Source organism: Micromesistius poutassou (genome assembly GCF_964030765.1).
Source record: "Micromesistius poutassou genome assembly, chromosome: 17".
NCBI lineage: Eukaryota > Metazoa > Chordata > Actinopteri > Gadiformes > Gadidae > Micromesistius > Micromesistius poutassou.
The window spans coordinates 8,151,446-8,169,114 of NC_140287.1; the positions used below are offsets into that span (position 1 = coordinate 8,151,446).

The following is a 17,669-nucleotide window of genomic DNA, read 5'->3' on the forward strand; positions in this document are numbered from 1 at the left end:
ACATTTAATTTTGTAGGTAAGTTGAATTGCCAAACTACTTCCTGTGTCTGGCTTCTTAAACACTTCCTGGGCAGACAGAGAGAGTAGGTGGTTGGAACAAAAAGGAGAAGTTTAGTAAACATAATGTGCAGCAGACATTGTGCACCCTTTGTCTTAATCTTGCCAGGAAGGTCAGTGGCAAATAAGGGAAAGTAAACGAATACGTTAGGCTTATCACTCCCAGAATTAAAAACAACAATACTACAACGGGGCCCAAAGATGTCTGTATACAGTATGATTGTTTCATGGCATGTGTATTTTATGCAGGCGTGGCAAGTTTTAGTCATGACTCAATTTGAATTGTGCCATTATTCATATGACTTCACTATCTCCCCCGACATCTGGTGCACTGCATCTCTTTGTTTGCGTTTTGTGTTTTTAAGCCATAGATATCTGTTGGAATTCATTTTTTTTTGCTGTCTGGATTATTCCAAAGCCAAGCGATTAGAAGAACAAGGAGTATTATTAGCCAATCTGATAGGAAAACAGTGGAAGTGATGCGTTGCAGACTTGTCTCTTAACAGCTATGCGATTGGCTCTTGTAACATCTGTCTTCTATTAGGGCGAGCCAGCTTCAGATTCTCATGCGGGAGGTTCATATTGCGGCTAACCTAGTCATCAGCTGTGGGAACCAAATGCTCTCCATTTGTGTGGACTGGCCTCTGGCTCAAGCACAGGTGGCCATCTTGGCATGACTGTTGGCCCGTTTGTGTTGTTTAAACTTGTTTTCTTATGGATTTGAATGTAGCGACGGTGCGCTCGTTAAAAAAAACACAAGGCTTTAGAAAAACCATAGCACAGCAAATTGTACAAAATGAACAATAATTTGTGTGATGGTTACATTTCTCTAAATCCGGTTTTGGATAGTGGACTACTGTGTGGTTTCCTTTAGTATATAGAAATAAATCACACGCGTGCAATTATGTCTATTGTTGTGCGTGGCTATAACATTTATAAGCCCTAGAATTGTAGCGATTTCTAAGAAATTTGAAGCCCTAGTCTAGCCAATTCAGGCATTGACCAGCAATCCTTAGATTGCTGGTCAAGCAGAGGTTTTTCTTAGTTCACTGGCCAGTCGGAAAGTTCAGCCCAGGGTCCTTGAACACTTCACACAGCTTACACAGGCCCCCCTGACACTCGAACCTTGATTGCATCACATCGTCTAACAGGGATTTGAAGAAGCTTCATTTTTCAAATAATGCTACTCTAGCAGCGCTTCATAAACTAATCCGAACACCATGGCCAATCCACTTACTTTCCTTTTTTGCTGTTAAGGATGCAAAGATATCACAAGTAGCACGCTTCAATAAGAACCAATCACGCAGAGCAAGCCGTGGGCTACATCGCCGCCCTTGCAGAAGGCCTTACAGCCGCGGGCGAGTTGCACGTGGCTGAGGTGGTGATCTTAACGTGCACGCCTGTCCATACCTGTGTTTTCACAGCCAGCTTTCCCGAGTGTCTTAATTGACAAGCCCCCTCCCCCCCCTATTTGCAGCTGGTACGGCTACGGCTTGGGGCCAGGCCTAGATGTCGGCTCGGGACAGCGGACAGCAAATGCCCCCGGGGGAACAATGACCATCCTAATCCCTAAAGAATGCCCGCTCCTCTGATCCGGCTGGCCCAAGCATGTGATGTTTGAAAGGCCGGCGGCTCGGCAGGAATCACAGGAGACAAATTCTCAGGCACAGTCTTGCGTGCTAATTTAGTGTAAGGGAGTCTAGGGGGTTGGCATTCTGTGAGTCGGGGCAGCACTCTGGTGGTGATGTTTGAGTCGACCCACCCCATCATTAGGAACAAAGACGCTTGGCACGAGGGGTTAACAGGAATGCGGGCCACCTCGGGTGAACATTCAAATTCACTCATGAAGACGATGTGAAAGGGCTTTCAGAGCATATCAGACTTCTGCAGTATAATGTGTTTCAAAGGTAGGCAGACAGTGTTGGCAAATTAGCACGGGACAAAGAGTGGGTGGAATGTGTTCTTTTAAAGTTTAACTGGTTCATGCAAAAATGGTCAAACATGCTAATCAAATGGAATCTTCCCCAAGTGAGACATTTGTTTTGGACTCCATTGTATATGAGGACTCCATGTATACATGATTATTCATAATTGTGTTAGTACATTGTTTCTGCTATCTGCTATGGCAGAAACATGTTAATCAGTAGTAGAAATGTTATGCTTGCTACTGTGGACAGCATAGTCTCCAGGTAGAAACTTTTTACTAGAGAAAAAGCGTGTTACTAGATTTGGATGAAAAAACCTAAACTTTCCTGTTTTGTGGGTCAACGATGTGTGGAAAAAAGTTAACAAGATAATGACAAATGACTTATTTGGATGCAGTCCAACGTATGCTTTCTATTTAGTTTTTCTGTTAATGACTTTAATGATTGATGATGTAATTATTTCAATCAGTCGTTGCAATTTTCCTTACGTCAGTGGAATTCTCTTTGTCAGACTTATATCCTCCCAACGGGTGAAGGAACCTCAATAACCAATGGTCCCTCAGCACGTTTTGTTTGGTCTCTTCCTGCCCTTCCCTAGCTGATTTCCTCAGACCTTATTCCACAATGTCTGCTCCTTATTGCCCTTTACATCGGTGAATAGCTGGCACGAGCTTGCACAGTGCAGCAAGCAGTGGAATGGAAAGAATTTCCCCTTTCGACTGTTTCTCAGACGAGTTTGGCTCACTCCAACGGTCCAATTTAGGAGAAAAAGCATTGGCTTATCAGCACTGCTCTCGCTATTTCCAAATACTCCCAGAGCATCAATGTTTTAACAGCACTGAAAATAACTTTCAAGTAAAAGAAAACGCAATCTCAAAAGTTTCTGTTCTATTTGGATAAGTCAATAAAAGGTAAACTGTACTGGTGCATGCACTGCTTGAAACGGACCCACGTAGAGCGGCAGGGTCTGTCTGACCGTTTGTGTTTATTTTCACTCTGTAGCTTCAGAGGCCTGAGGGCCATGCCAGAGGGGCGTCCTAGTGCTCTCCACCGGGACCCAATGGGGGAAGGTAAGAGAAAAGCCACATCTTTCAGAGACGACATTTGTGTGTACAGTGTGTGTGTGCCCTCACTTCTCATCAAACAACAGATCTTGTCGTGTACGTTTTGATTCAGTCTATACCTTATCACCTGAGTTACTAAAGTATTTTCATTAAACATTGCCATGCTGAAGTAAAGGAGAAGTTTGGTGGTGAAAGGTTGGATTAATGATGAAAAAGGGGAAATCCAGAGGTTTTTGAGAAGCGAAGCCAGCGCAGTGAATTCCCATCCTACGGTCTCGGCTGTTAGAGAGGCTCTTTGTGTGCTTACGGTTGCCAGGCCATCCCCCTTTTCCTTTTCCTTTTTTTTTGCTGAACACTCGCACTTCAAACTAGTGTGTGTCGGACCATCCGACAACACTGAGTCTAACCCTGGCCTGTGGCGTTGACCCCCCTTAGGGAGAAAGGGAGCAGGGAGTGTGGCAGTAACTCAAATATATTATTATTTCGCAGTTCATTATGTTCCGTGGAAGAGTTGGCGATGGCATTGACAGAGGGCCTCTTTGTGTTTGTCTGTCTGCACTGCTGCTCACCCAGCCCCTTCCCATACTGCCAGAGCTTTCCCTCCTCTCTGCTGAACATTTAGCCCTGGGCTTCCTCTCTGGGCCAAAGAATAGCAATGTGTCAATGGTTTCTTTTCCTCCCCTCCGTCTCTTCCTCTGTGCCTTTTTAGTGTGGCTGTTGCCAAGAGAGGCCTGCAGCCAGGGATGTGGGGATGGGGGGATTTGGGCGGGTCATGTGCCACCTCCTTAAGATTTGTGTCTTGATTTTTTGATTCCTTCGAAAGTGGGTTCAGCTCCAACTGCATGCACTCTAAAAGTTTGTTTAAATCACTTATGCTTCACGAGTCTTAACACGGAGACAAACCCACCCGCAGCCTGCACCAGTGTTTGTCTGTTTGACGTGTTGTCTGAGGCTTGTGGTTAAGGTACAGAGCAGCTGGGAATGCAAAGTGTGAGGTGGTGATTAGACGACGGGTTTAGGAGACACACGCCTCCAGGAAAAACCTGCGCTCGGCCCACGAGGTAAACAATAAGCGGTCTGTGGAGCGCCTGGAGCTGCAGGACACCAGAAACATCAGACGCCGTCCTGAAGTAACAGACCTCTGTCAGCAATGAGAGGTCAAGATTTGTTATCAGTTCCTCAGTGCATGTTTGCATTCATGAGGGGTGCGTATTATCGCTCTCTGCAGTGACCACTCCTTTTATCGAACAAGTTATGACTTGAATTGAACCAAAGCAGAACGTGGCTTTTGAATTGTAAGTACATTTTCTGGCCAAAAGATCAGAGGGCTAGCTCAACAGGCTTTTGTAAGTTCCCAAAGGGAACAAATTGCAATAAAACCAATCCCACAGTTTTATGGTGCCTGCAACCAGTTGTTGAAACTCAAGATGGTCGACCGTTCTATCAAGTAAGAAGCCATTGCACAGCTGCTCTCTGTTCGTCCAAAGCACAGGCCACGTCGCATGCCTGGGACGTCAACAAACGACACCAACTCTCCCTCGAAAGACAAGGCTTCCCACTGACAGACCCAACATTAGTGCTGGACTCTAGCTGTGTCTAGAGAACCTACATATTTCACTATGGGTTGCGGGGGCGGCACATGGGAGATCACTGTGGTGGATCATATCCAATCACTCCAGCTTTTCCACACCACTGGGCACTGGGCTGTGGATGCAGACGAGCCATGGCAGGGCTGGGGGAACCTGGCAGTGTCTGCTCCCTCTGAGCCCTCTAGACTGGAACTCCATTACAGGCCTAGCCGCCTGGGGCCTCAATTACTGCCGGACTCCCAAGCACCTCCCGTTCTGCGGGGTTATCTCTGCCGCTGTAGATTACCGTCTAACCCTGAAACCTGGATTTTCTTTCCGCTCCACCGCTGGGGTGTCCTGTTATTCCCGTAGCGGTAGATGATTTTAGTTTTTTTTTAAGACCCCCCCTGTTGTGATGTGGTGGCTCCACAGCCGGGGGTCCCACTGTATCTCACCACATTGTCATGCCCTGACTCCAATTCTCCCTCCACAAAACCATTTGATTTCAATGTAAATCATTTTACTGCCGCCCAACAATGGCATTCCTCCTATAGAACTCTTCCAGTGGATTAACCACATTAGTTACAGGCCCTCTGGCAATACCGTTTAAAAGGCCTCTCCATGGCTCATTTGAATCCATAAACCTTTATCGGTTGCATAATGCAGAACAATGGGTTAATGGGTTTTCTCCAGGTATCCATTATATTTGCATAGTGGCGCCATGAGAACACTATGCACAATGCCGCAGTAGAGCAGAGTTTTCCCACCCTAATGCCACATACCGGGACAACCATAAAGGACAACATTGTTCACCTTTTAGCGTTGATGTTTGGTTGCTCTTTAACTATTCCTTGCAGAATACAATCTTTCCACTACGGTAACAATGCGAGCCGTGATTGCCGAGCGTTGGGAGTACAAACATGAGGGACGAGGAGAAGCTTGACTAGGTCAACTGATGGACTGAAATGCTGAACAGCACACACACACTGAAGACCCCCCTCCCCCCCTCCCCCCATGTGTAAAGGGGGACACTGCCCGCGGACAAACGTCAGGTCACTGACTCCAGTCAGTGACCTGACTGGAGTGTTCCTCACTCGCCCCCCCCCCCCCCCACACAGCTGCATCCCTGGTGCCCACCCAACAGGGAGGTGCTAACAGGATGGGGTGGCCTGGCTGTGGACTGTCAGCCTGGTGGTAAAGTTTAACCATGGAGTCGCACCTGTGTGTGTGTGTGTGTGTGTGTGTGTGTGTGTGTGTGTGTGTGTGTGTGTGTGTGTGTGTGTGTGTGTGTGTGTGTGTGTGTGTGTGTGTGTGTGTGTGTGTGTGTGTGTGTTAAACCATTCAACACTCCAAACATATTCGTTGTCAAACCGGTGTTTTCTTGTGGTGTTGGATCAAGGATTAGAATAGAGTTAAATCCAGATTTGTGTCTTTCCCACACTGTAGGCAGCAGCAGACTGGAAAATTGCCGGCCACATGTCCGACTTGTGTTGTCAAACTTTTTGCTTCCAATAACTAGCAACATCTGTAAGCCTGTAAGAAATTGTATTAATATTCTCCATCTTACTTGCTATAGGTCAGTTCTTCGGTGTTGAGTGGGTTGTCCAGAGGGGATGGGCGTTGTGGTGAAGGGGACTGGGTTCACCGTGCGCCTGCGGGGGGCGGGGGCGGGGCTTGCCCCGGCGTGAGGGAAGAAGGGTAAGGAGGGTGAGAGGCCGCTGAGTGGGAGCGCTTCCTAAGTGGATCATCGCATGCCAATGCACTGAGGTCAACACGCACGGCTGGCTCCTTTAAGGAACCTGTGGGGGGAGACTGAAGAGGCTGAGCGGATTACATCTGAACCTTTTGTGCGGTTGTATCGTTTCGATACGTCGGGAGACACGCCTCAGTGTTTTCACGGTGGACATGGTGGCCCGGTGAAAGGATATCATGGCGAGATTAGGCGCTTTCTGGGATAAGCCCTTTTCCCGTGACTTTTTCAATCAATAAGCACATTACTTCCTAAGCTCATTGTCAATAAACTTGAAAGTCAATTAATATGAACTTTCTTAAAATGTGAACGGCGTTGTCTGCTAGCAAGGTTGTAATGTGAAGCCCTGCATTAGTGGATGCTGCCAAGCGTACGCACGTTTCACCCTTGGACTGATGAATTCCCCTGACGTTTCCCAACCATGCTTTGACCTTGGGTGTCAGTGTGGAATGCAGGTTGGGGTTGTGTTTATACTCCACACTGGTCGTCCAGTGAACTTTATTTACCAACCTTCAGGCTAATTATTAACAAGGCACGGAAAGGGCTCCGAGGGATGGGCAACTGTGTGTGTGTGTGTGTGTGTGTGTGTGTGTGTGTGTGTGTGTGTGTGTGTGTGTGTGTGTGTGTGTGTGTGTGTGTGTGTGTGTGTGTGTGTGTGTGTGTGTGTGTGTGTGTGTGTGTGTGTGTGAGACCAAGCCCCGCTCTGTGTTGGCGTATTCTCTCTGGGCCCCTGGATCTGGCTGTTTGGTAATGGTTTTGTAAGGGCCCGGGGCCTAGTCCTTTTGAGGTACCTTTGTTAATATGTGTCCTGCCCTCCTATGGGGGAGCCATTCACTGTTGCCAGGTTGGGAGGAGTAACTCCACCAACACCAGCAACAGCCCCCCCCCCGAACCCCCCCTTTTCTCGTTCCTAAAAAAAGAGCTCAGTCCTAAAGACTGTGGGGGAGGAGATGTACCGGGGGGGGGGGGGGGGGGGGTCTTCCCTCCTCGTTCTCCCAGAGGAACGCTGGGGGACACCATTTCCCTGGCTGTTTTTAAACGGGGGCCTCCCTCTGAACTAGTGTGAAGTATGTGAAGGAATGTCAATGTCGGCAAATTGGACCCTAATCTGCCAATTAGATCCCAGGTTGTTCCGGCTCCGGACACGCTTTTAAAGGCTAAGGGCCAAGGATGTGGTGTTTTTTTCTCTTTCTTATGGACAAGTCCACCACAAACGTCCCAGCGTCTCCCTTCCTGTACAGTGAAGTATATAATGAATGAGTCCTGTTAACTATGGTTTGGTCTGAAAGGGACTGGGAGTATGTTTTTAATAGAGAAGTTGTACATTCTGTTCCTGTATAATACAGTTTTAGAGAACCATTTGTGCGTTTAGGAAGAACAAGTATATCTAGGGTCAAGCATGTCACTAACATCTAAGCGGTGACATAGAACTACATTAGGTAAACTGAATAATATTGCCAATTAATCAGTTTACCTAATGTAGCTCTACCAAGGTCTCCCACCGCCTCGATGTTACAAGCCCGGTTAATCTGTAGCCTAACCGCTGAAAGTCTCAGGCCTGTTTCTGACATGTAGTTCATGTAGTTCAAACAGTTCATGGACTTTTATCCAACTTGACCATCACACAGTCTGGAATTTCACATGGTGCATCTCTCTTCCTCTTCTTTCATACATGACACAGAGCGAGCTGTATCACAGTGTGACATGAGTCAGCAGACGGAGGCAGGTCAGTGACGCACGGAGCAGGCACGGGCCTGTTTTGCTGCGGGACGTACGAGTCACGATGAGGGGGAAGAGCGAGAGGACTCTCGGCTTCCCGTCGACGGCTGAACTCTGGGGCTGGGCACGCTTTGCATCTGTGTTTGCATGATGATGCTTGACAGAGGCTAAGCTGTGCCTCTACCCCAGCCCCTGTTTTGCTTAGAAAAACGACCGGGCTCCATGTGGCTAAGCTTATTTTTGGATGCTTCGCGTGTTGTGGGTGGACGTTCCCGTGGTTTATTTGTTATTGTCAGACATGGGCTTAAAACGGCCGTGTTCCAGGGGTTTGTGAACGCAGGACGCACAAGGACACACATGAGACTGTAGAGCTACACCATAAAGCGTCGAGATCGCACAAGGTTGACTGCAACTCAAATTCCTCACTGTTGCTCCATGGTGAAACTTGCACGACCTCCGCAGTCGTAAATGCGTGGCGTCAAGGAGATATGAGAAATGTCTAGATCGCGCAGTATGTTCATTATTTCACGAGTAACAATGCAAAGTTTATGTGTGGCAATTTTCAAACCGGTCATCTTTAAACTAAGGTTGTTATTACCTTGTTTGTGTCGAGCTGGTGTGGTCTTGTACTAAATTTGGAAAGTATCACGTCACGCAATGTAGGGCAACTACTACAGCGCATGTTTTCATCCGGTGTCCATTTTGTTGTTGTTCTGTTTGAGCCATGCTTGGAATTATAGGATTGAACAGTATTTTCCTTAGTAATTCTTGAACACTGGTGTCACTGCAGATTAATATGTCAGTAAGAGTCAGTAAGAGTCAGTAAGAGAAAGAAATGCAGGTTGCAACATCATGGGGTGTTGCAATCGATGGTGAATTGGTTCCAGAATTGAAAAAGGAAAATAATAACTCTTACAGGAAGTGATTCAGATCTGTTGAAATCCATAGAACATCACACTCCAAGGTTATGAAATCAACAGCTGTATGTTTGGCACCTGAGTTTGATATGAGACTAGTAACACAATGTTCTTAATAATGAAATTATGACTGCATCAATACTACTACCAGTAGTATCAGATGTGGTGCTTGAATATAATATGGTAATAGAATTATTGGAAAATGTCCTGTATACAAAAATGCAACGATCCCTATCAACAGACATACTACGTCACTAACAAAAACATGGATTACATGTTACTGTTCTGAGGACATCATGCTTCGAGTGTTGATGAAACTAAGCGGATCAGAAAGGTAGCCTGTGTCGTTGATTCATACAGGTTGGACACGTTTCAGTGTGATCAAGTGGTAGTGATGCTGATCTCTAAATAGAGGCCTTTGTGGTCGCTCTCACGCGGGTGGATAAAGATCACCACGGGTTTGTATCCCGAAGAGCTACAGCAGCATGTAACTAATATGCAGGTGCCGAACTATTCAACCTCAGACGCTCTATTCTGGGCCTCAGACGCTACCTTATTAGGCCACGCGTGTCGGGCCCACAGCCACGGTGATGTCACTGGGGGCCAGGTTTATGAATTGCCTCCATTGTCAGCTTGTCTGATAAGCGGCGTCTGACGCGGACGATGGTAGACTCGACACTGGTTCTAGACTCATTAGTCATCAAGGCCCTCTTACTTCTCTCCTGTCTGCGTGGAACAGGTGTTGGGTCAATGCTCCCTTTATTACCTGAGATGATGGAGCGATTGGCGCTATCAAAAAGATGGTAAAATCTGTTTTGGTTTGATGTGTCTGATTATTATTAAGCTTTAAATGCAGGGATTAAATGAGTGATACATTTGCATTCTCCTTGCTCACAACCAGCAAGAGTTCCGGTTAAAGTAACTCCTTTTTTTTCTTTTTGAGTTTTTTATGTTAGCAAGCGACAAAAGGCAGTGCGGTCATGCGTGCGGGCATTAACACATGTTTGTCTGGAAATGTTAACCGAGGATTAGCAGGAATGCAAAGAATTACAACTTGGGGGTTGATCACTTCTGTGGAATGCCAACGATGCTTTCCCCCACCATTTGGTGTTCGGTAACAACTGTTCCTCGGTTCATACGTCAGCCACATCAGACCTTTCTGCTGGTGTAAACGTACTGAGCAGTCATGCCATGCCCCAGGCAACTTTAAAGGCGTCTCTAACAGCCCCAGAACACATTTTGCTGGTGCTTTGCTGGGGGTCTGTATGGTTAACTATAGGATTTTTCGGGGAAATCTAGCAAGTTCAATTACTATACTTGCCCCTGGTTAATGGTTACATTGGGGGAGTTAACTATTAAATACATTTACGATTAAAACCGATGACTTAATAACCATGGGAAGAGTCACATGATAGAATATAATGGATAATTATTAATTATTCAACCCTATTTTGAGACTCATTGTCTGGAAACGTCAAGCAATACTATTGAACGGTTACGCTTGGAATTTGGCTGAGCATGAAACTGCTACCTGTTTGATATTTCTAATTCCAAATGGTCTTAAAATCAACATCATGAAATACGTACACAAAGCCTGAATAAAGTTACCTTCTGTGTATAACCTGCATCTACTCTCTCTCTTTCTCTCTCACTTTCTCTCTATGTCTGACGCTTCCACTTTTTCCACCCTTCATGGTCCTTTCCACGTGTCTGTAGACGCCTGCCTGCACATGTTCTGTCTCCAAGTTGGAGGTCTCACTTCTGCGGTGTGTGCATCAGCTGTTCCCCTTCCTGTCACTGCTCTAATGACATGTGTTGTATCATCTTGTCATTCACAATTGTAAATAACAGTAGTTAACGTTGTAGTTTTAGTTGTAGCTGTCACTGAGGAACTATTAACAGGTTGTAAACAATTGATGTTGTTATTTTGAATGCAAGAGTGAAATAATTTCACCCAGGAATACAATATTAATAATATTGCAACCTACGATTTTGGTGCAAGGATACTCCTTCAACTGATAGTTGGAAGGCTGTGAAGACCTATCTCCTAGTGAACCATTGACCTGTTGGTGCAGATGACGGTCACGGGATAAATAAATTCAACAAGTGGGACGAGGAGATGCACGTTAATTCCCCAACTTGAAACGTTGTGGAGTGCAGTGCACTTCCTCCTTCCAGGGTGACAGGAAGCCACCGCAAAGTTGGTGACTCAAAAGAAGGAAGTGCAGGCAAACGAAAGGTTCACACAGGTTGGACATTAATGGGAAGGGGTATCTGACAGAGACAAGAGTCTTACCACAGGTCAGGTAGATTTTTACTTCCTCAAAAGTGACATCCCTTCCGAGAGCTGTGGGTAGCATCACACGCACACACTCCATGTTCCCGAACAGGAAGAAAAGCTTTGGCCCTGCCTCGCCTAGGCCTGGCCAGCGCCGAGTATATCTACATCTAATTTGTTCACCCGCTTATTTGCATTCCTCCACATGTGGCCGTTTCAACAAAGCCTCTCAGTGGATCTCTGGCGGTGGTGGCTGTGGTTTTTGCCAAGCCTGTGTTTTGTGGTGTCGACCGGGGACAATGCAGTGTCTGTAGAGCCCACGTCCTGTGAAGTGGGCCATCGACGGGAACCTGTGTAGTCAAGGGCCATGCTCGCAGCACTGTGGGCCGGCGGATAAGACAAGGCCGTTTCTTGGAATAGAATAATTGCTCGCGCTGCAGCACATGAGGGTTTGTTGTCCTGCATACCGTACGCTTTCATTGACCTGGATATCCGTGCCACGGGTCCACGGCCTCAAGATCAAGTTCACGTCCCAACTGGTTTGGCCGATCAATGAAGGCCTCCTCGTTCATGCATTCACACACACATTCATCCACACATTCAAAGAGGGTGCAGTCGTTATCACATTTACCTTTAGGGCATTTAGCAGACGCTTTTATCCAGAGCAGTACCAAGTACATTTGTCAGAAGAAAGGGTTATAAATAATATATCGCTGTCGGTACAGCAAGGATGTTCATAGAACCAGGTGCCAAGCACTCACAATTGTTAGGTTAACCCATTTCCCGTACACAACAAAGATAGCTAGGATAATATCACCCTTGCTTTATCAACGGAAATGCTTGCAGCATGCCTTTTACCGCACGACCGCGCAGTCATGGAAGCATAATCAACGTGGTGGCCATTTGTGACTTTGCAAAAAACAAATAAAGAGCCATGACTGGCAGCCGCCCCCCCTACCCACCCCCCAACCCCCCCCCACTGGCCTCTGTTGACTTGGCTCCGTCCGCAGCGCACTGCTTTCTCAGACGGGAGGCATGGAGAGGGGAAGGGAGGGTCGGATGCCTGGGTTCGTTCAAATCCAAACCAAAAGTAAAGGCTGAGACAGCAGAGGGAGGGGAGCGGCATTGCGGTGACTCCCGGCGATTTGCGGAGTGTTGCAGCCCTATCGCTTACACACCACTCTCTCTGTCTCTCGGCCATCAAACGGCTGTCATTTATGGTGTTTCTCTCTCTCTTTCTAGTGGTTGGTCAGGCGAGCATGGGAACTGTGTCGCGGGGAGAGGGAGAGAGGGAAGGAGAAAGAGATGGAAAGAGAGAGAGAGAGGGAGAAAGAGGGACTGTTGTTGTTGTGGATCACGGGCCAAGACGAGCAGCATGAACCAGGATCTGAGGCATTAGCTCAGTACTGACTCATGGAAAGTTTGTGGAAGTTCCATGTCTGTGTGTCTATGCTCGTACTACAGCTTGATTCACCATAGTAAACGCTTGGCATGCTCCTCCTCCTTTTATTTTCCAGTGATTAACATTCTCCTGAGTCAAAGGCAATATATATGGAATGCGTATTTTGCCAACAGCTGTATTCAGTCTCTTTTTAAACGCAGTTGTGTGGGGAAAAAAATACATGAAATGAACAATTACATTTAGCAGCGCCGTTTACAGCAACCGCTTCCAGGTTCGACACAAATCATTGGTAGAATCCGAACAGGAGTGGACATTGCTAGTCATTTTACACAGTAGGTTTTCCAACCGCAGGCCTGTGTTATTACCCGGGGGCTTTGTCCCGCAGTAATCCTATGGCTGTCGGGGGCTTCTATGGCTTTCCAGCTCCCATCATGTCGACGGCATCCAGCCTATATAGAGCAGTAACAGGGCTCTGGGTTCACTGCTCGCCAACATTGACTTACTTACTGACCCGGTCCCCCTGCCAAGCTTTTGATTCTCCATAATGGTCGGCCCTTCCAGAGGGCCGCGCTTATTAGCCTGCAGGCAAACTGAACCGACAAGCGTCCTATTCTTTAGACTGTAGTGAAATGGCTTCGACCCCTTTGGCCCTGCGAATATTTGAGGAAACGGAGCTGGCGGCACAGTGGCCGCTGAGAGCGCCCTGCCCCGTACCACAGTGACTGCATGTATTTGGACAGGAAGGTTTGCGAGGGAAATTCTCCCATCTGGCAAAGAAAGAATGTGAAATTGAATATGGATTAAGTTTCACTTGATTTCAGACGTGGCCCAATAAAAAAAAAAGCAAAGACATATAAACAAAGCAGGCTAGTCTCGAACCCGGTTTCTCTTTTCCCATTTTTCCCTCCTCCTGTGCGGCTTTCTCCCCCCCCCCCCCCACCCGCCCTGTGTTTTTCCAAGGTGAGTGCTGCGCCGGGCGTGGGGAGAGAAAAGGAAATGGCAGAGTTTTCCACCGAAGTGTGCTAGTGTGGTAATTAGAGCCGCGTCAGTAATGATTTGGGAGCGAGAGCCTCTCATTGTAAATCACCACTCTAGAGTCGGGGCCCGGGTGCAGCAATGGCAGGGCTCCAGACCGCCCCCGGGGCCTCCCTTTCCGACCCCTGGCCCTGGGCACGGGGGGCCAGTTCGGGTGCTTGGGGGGGAGATGTGGACACGGTCTGTGAGGGCAAATTACCGCAGAGGTCAACCCGGGACAAGTGCCTCCGGATGCAACTTGTTGTGACCTGTTGGTGTTTATAGGAACTGTGCTTCGCTTTCAACACACGCATCCGATGTGCGAACGCTACTTTTCCAATAGCATTCATTTAACGTCTACATGTGTCTATATGCATCTAAAAACCCAAATGTCTAAATGAATATCTAAGCCTCTTGACCTAAAACTCTTTTCACAGTAACCATTTCTGTGTGTCTCGTTTGTTTTTCCCCTCTCCAGAATGTGCTCAGCTGCGCTCGCCTCTTTCCGCCGGCGAGCACCAGCCGACCTGCGTGGACGCACACCCCTACGCTCGCCCTCGCCTCTGCGGGGGTCCTCGGGAGGGGCCCGGCCGCAGGCCAGCCAGCCTGGTGTCCACCCTGTCGTCGGACTCGTCCCGGGACGGCCACAGCCTCTTCGGGAGCACAGCGACCCTCCAGCCTCCCTCCTCCTGCTGCTCCTCCTCCTCCTCCTCCTCCACCTCCACCATCTCCCCCCCGCCCGGCCCCAGCGAGGAGGACGTCGCCCTCCGGCTGAGCCCCAGCCAGGGCAACGGCGTGCAGGGAAGGCAGCAGAGCCCGTGCCGGGGGGCCCCCAGGGGACAGTGGGCTGAGCAGTGGGAGCCAGTGGTTTTGGGCTCCCAGAGGAACAATTGCCACACCGAGAGGACCTCCGGTCGAGGAGGAGGTGGAGGAGGAGGAGGAGGTGGAGGGCCACCCTTCGGCCAATCGTCGCCCGTCGCCGCAGACGCCATGGCGCCCAACCCCGAGCTGTCCTACGTGGACCGCGTCGTCATGGAGATCATCGAGACGGAGCGCATGTATGTGCGGGACCTCCGCAGCATCGTGGAGGTGAGCAAGTGGGGCCCCGCTGCTCCACGCCCACTTGTAGCGCACCCAACAGATGGTTTGCACACATGCAGGGAATGCAACCGAATACATTGACATTCTATGAAATTCTACACGGCGGGAACTTTCGCCCGCCTGCTTTACGTATTCCAGGGTATATTTCGGCTGTGTGTGTGTGTGTGTGTGTGGGTCTGTGTTTTCACTCCGTCTTCTCATGGGACCGTGTAGCTCTGTCTCGGCGTCTGCTGCTCTCTGTCGCGGGGCTGATTGTCTGCCTGGGATTTGGCGGCAGAAAAAGATGACTAGCTTAAGCTCCGCAGAGCTCCTAAGGGCCTATAATTCGGAAAATAACTCAAAAGTATGCCAAAGAGAGGTTTACGTTATCTGCGTATAAATATTTACGGCGCCGTGACAAACACAGGCCGGGGTCTGGGCTTTAGAACGGCTCATGTTTGGACTTCAAAGCGGAGACACAAAGCAGGTCCCGCACGGCCGAGAGGTTTCAGGGGAACGACGGCCAACACCGCCGCTCGCGTCTCCATCTTGGAGCAGAGTTGATGTCAAATGCTCTCGACGTGATGCTACCTCTTCACACCATCTCTGGTCCCAAGCCAGCCCAAGGCCTCTGTGGTCCTGTCACGCACCACCACCACCACCCTGGTTTATTAGCAGGCTCCTCGCTCCTCTCTCTGTCTGCTTGTGTGGGACTGAGCTGCTGGCGTGAGTGTGAGTTTGTGAGAGTGTGAGAGTGTGTGTGTGTCAGACACACAGAGTGAGGACCCACTCGTGACAGACGCTCACAGCTTATCCCTGGACTGCTAACTCCATATGGGTAACAAGAGGAGCTGCACCTCCTGCCTGGCTCTGCTTCCATCGCTCCTTGTGCTGCAGCGTCCAAGCCTGGGCCAGGACCCTCGGACTCCCCCCGGCCAACACAAACATCTTCATCCCACCGCCAACGGGAGAAGCAACCCAGATGACGAGGGGAGCAGCTCTTTTTAAAATAAAGTTTGAAAACTGCAGTCTGGGAATGCCATCTCGGCCACATTTATTCTGCAGTTTCAGAGGCGTTTTTCTCATTTGTGTCAGGAATTTTAACAAGGCCCTCGCCGGGCAGACGTGCACACGCAGGCACGCGTGCGCGCACCCCACACCACAAACGCCATCTTATTTAAGGGTTATGTGCCGGGGTGACTGGTTGTGAAACGGGCCCTCTCCTACTGCACGTTGACGTGTAAAGTGTGGCTCGGCGGATCCCAGCCAGCGGGGCCACCGTATCAGGGCTGAGGCTCCCCCCCCCCCACCCTCCCCCCGCCCCCCCCGCCCCCCCCCCGTGCCCACACACGTGCGCTGGAGCAGTGCGACAGCTGTTCCACTTTGGTTGCTCTCACACGTCGGCGGCAAACACAAACGCAAACACCTGGTCTGGACACACCCCAAAGCCGCGCGCCGCTCCCTGCATTCTCGGAAGCGGCGGCTTCCTCGTAGCCCGAGTGGCCCCGCCCTCGTCCGTCTGTCACTCCAATCGCTTTGTTTGTTACTTGATCCGGTGTTTCACACCACGGCCACACCAGAACCAGACCATGAACTTGAGCGGAGTTCATGGTCCACCGGAAGGTCTGGTCGTCAACACTCTGCGCTTCTTTTAGTGTGTGTGTGTGTGTGTGTGTGTGTGTGTGTGTGTGTGTGTGTGTGTGTGTGTGTGTGTGTGTGTGTGTGTGTGTGTGTGTGTGTGTGTGTGTGTGTGTGTGTGTGTGTGTGTGTGTGTGTCACACGGCTACAGGAGACAGCCTGTCTAACGCAAGTCAGCATTGGCCTCACTGCACTGGAATGCTCACACTGGACTCCCGCTTTAGGCGTCCAGTGTGAAGGGATGACCCTACTTAGTCTGCAGCGTGTGTGTGTTGAAGAACAATGTCTATAGCGCCCCTACCAGGAGGGCACAGGGTTTTGTGCGGACTGGTTGTTTACTGGTTTGTTTGTCAGCGCGTTGGCCTTCCGTCCGTCTCTCCCGCTCTGTACTTAGTCTGAGCGGTTCGGTCGGGCACACCAGCGTGTGATTGGATGGCAGTGTCGGCGTCAACGTCCACATCTGTGCACGGTCCTCTATTTTGAGTTCCTGCTTTGGGATGGATCGCCTGGGGAGAACTGGCGGCGGAAGAAGAGCCACCCTGACAGCAGTAGTCTGGATGAATGGGTCTAGACTAGTCCACGGTCGCTGGCGAAACATCTTTAAAACAAAGAAAAGTATAAATATATAAATAAATGTGCGATCGTCTTAAGATAACCATCAAAGAATAATCACACTAGAAACCCCCAGTTATTAAATACTGTACACACAATCAGTTCTAACATGTCATGTGGTCCATTAGATGACTGTAATGGAAAATACCGCAAGGCACAAGGAAGCAGTGTTTTCTTTGTGAAACTGCGCCCTCTAGTGGGAAGCACTTGAAATTGCATATGTGACGGGCGAGTGTAAAAACTGAAAAACTTTGGCATGTGATTTTTCTAAGCATTCTTTTATACTGGTTTCTTTCAGGATTATTTGGCTCAGATCATCGATGCAGGAGACCTTCCCATACTCCCAGAGCAAGTCTGTGCCCTCTTTGGAAACATAGACGACATCTATGTGTTCAACAGGTATGGTACACGTGTGCATGGGGGTTGGGTGGGTGGCCATGTAACCTAAACAAACAGAAACTCGGGCGAGTTTCTGTTTTACAGTTACAGCTGTGGTTTCTGTGTCCTAAGAGAACGAAACACTTGCTTTGTGAATTTGCGTCCACAATACAAGGACGAGTTGGACGTCGCCTGTGTGTCTGACTCCAGCAAGTCAGCAACCTGCTTATGTACTCATATACTCTTACAAGCCTACTGACAATTACA

The 17,669-nt window shown here is 48.9% G+C and overlaps 1 protein-coding gene across 1 annotated transcript in view; it reads left to right on the forward strand.

The window, feature by feature from the left end:
- The window catches only part of LOC311361917 (pleckstrin homology domain-containing family G member 3-like), a 31,059-nt gene that overhangs the window by 1,010 nt on the left and 12,380 nt on the right, over positions 1 to 17,669 (forward strand). Inside the window, exons 2-4 of the mRNA XM_084481713.1 lie at positions 2,985 to 3,052; positions 14,173 to 14,783; positions 17,323 to 17,423. Of these exons, the coding sequence (XP_084337839.1) occupies positions 2,985 to 3,052; positions 14,173 to 14,783; positions 17,323 to 17,423 (780 nt within the window). The remainder of the gene's footprint in view (positions 1 to 2,984; positions 3,053 to 14,172; positions 14,784 to 17,322; positions 17,424 to 17,669) is intronic.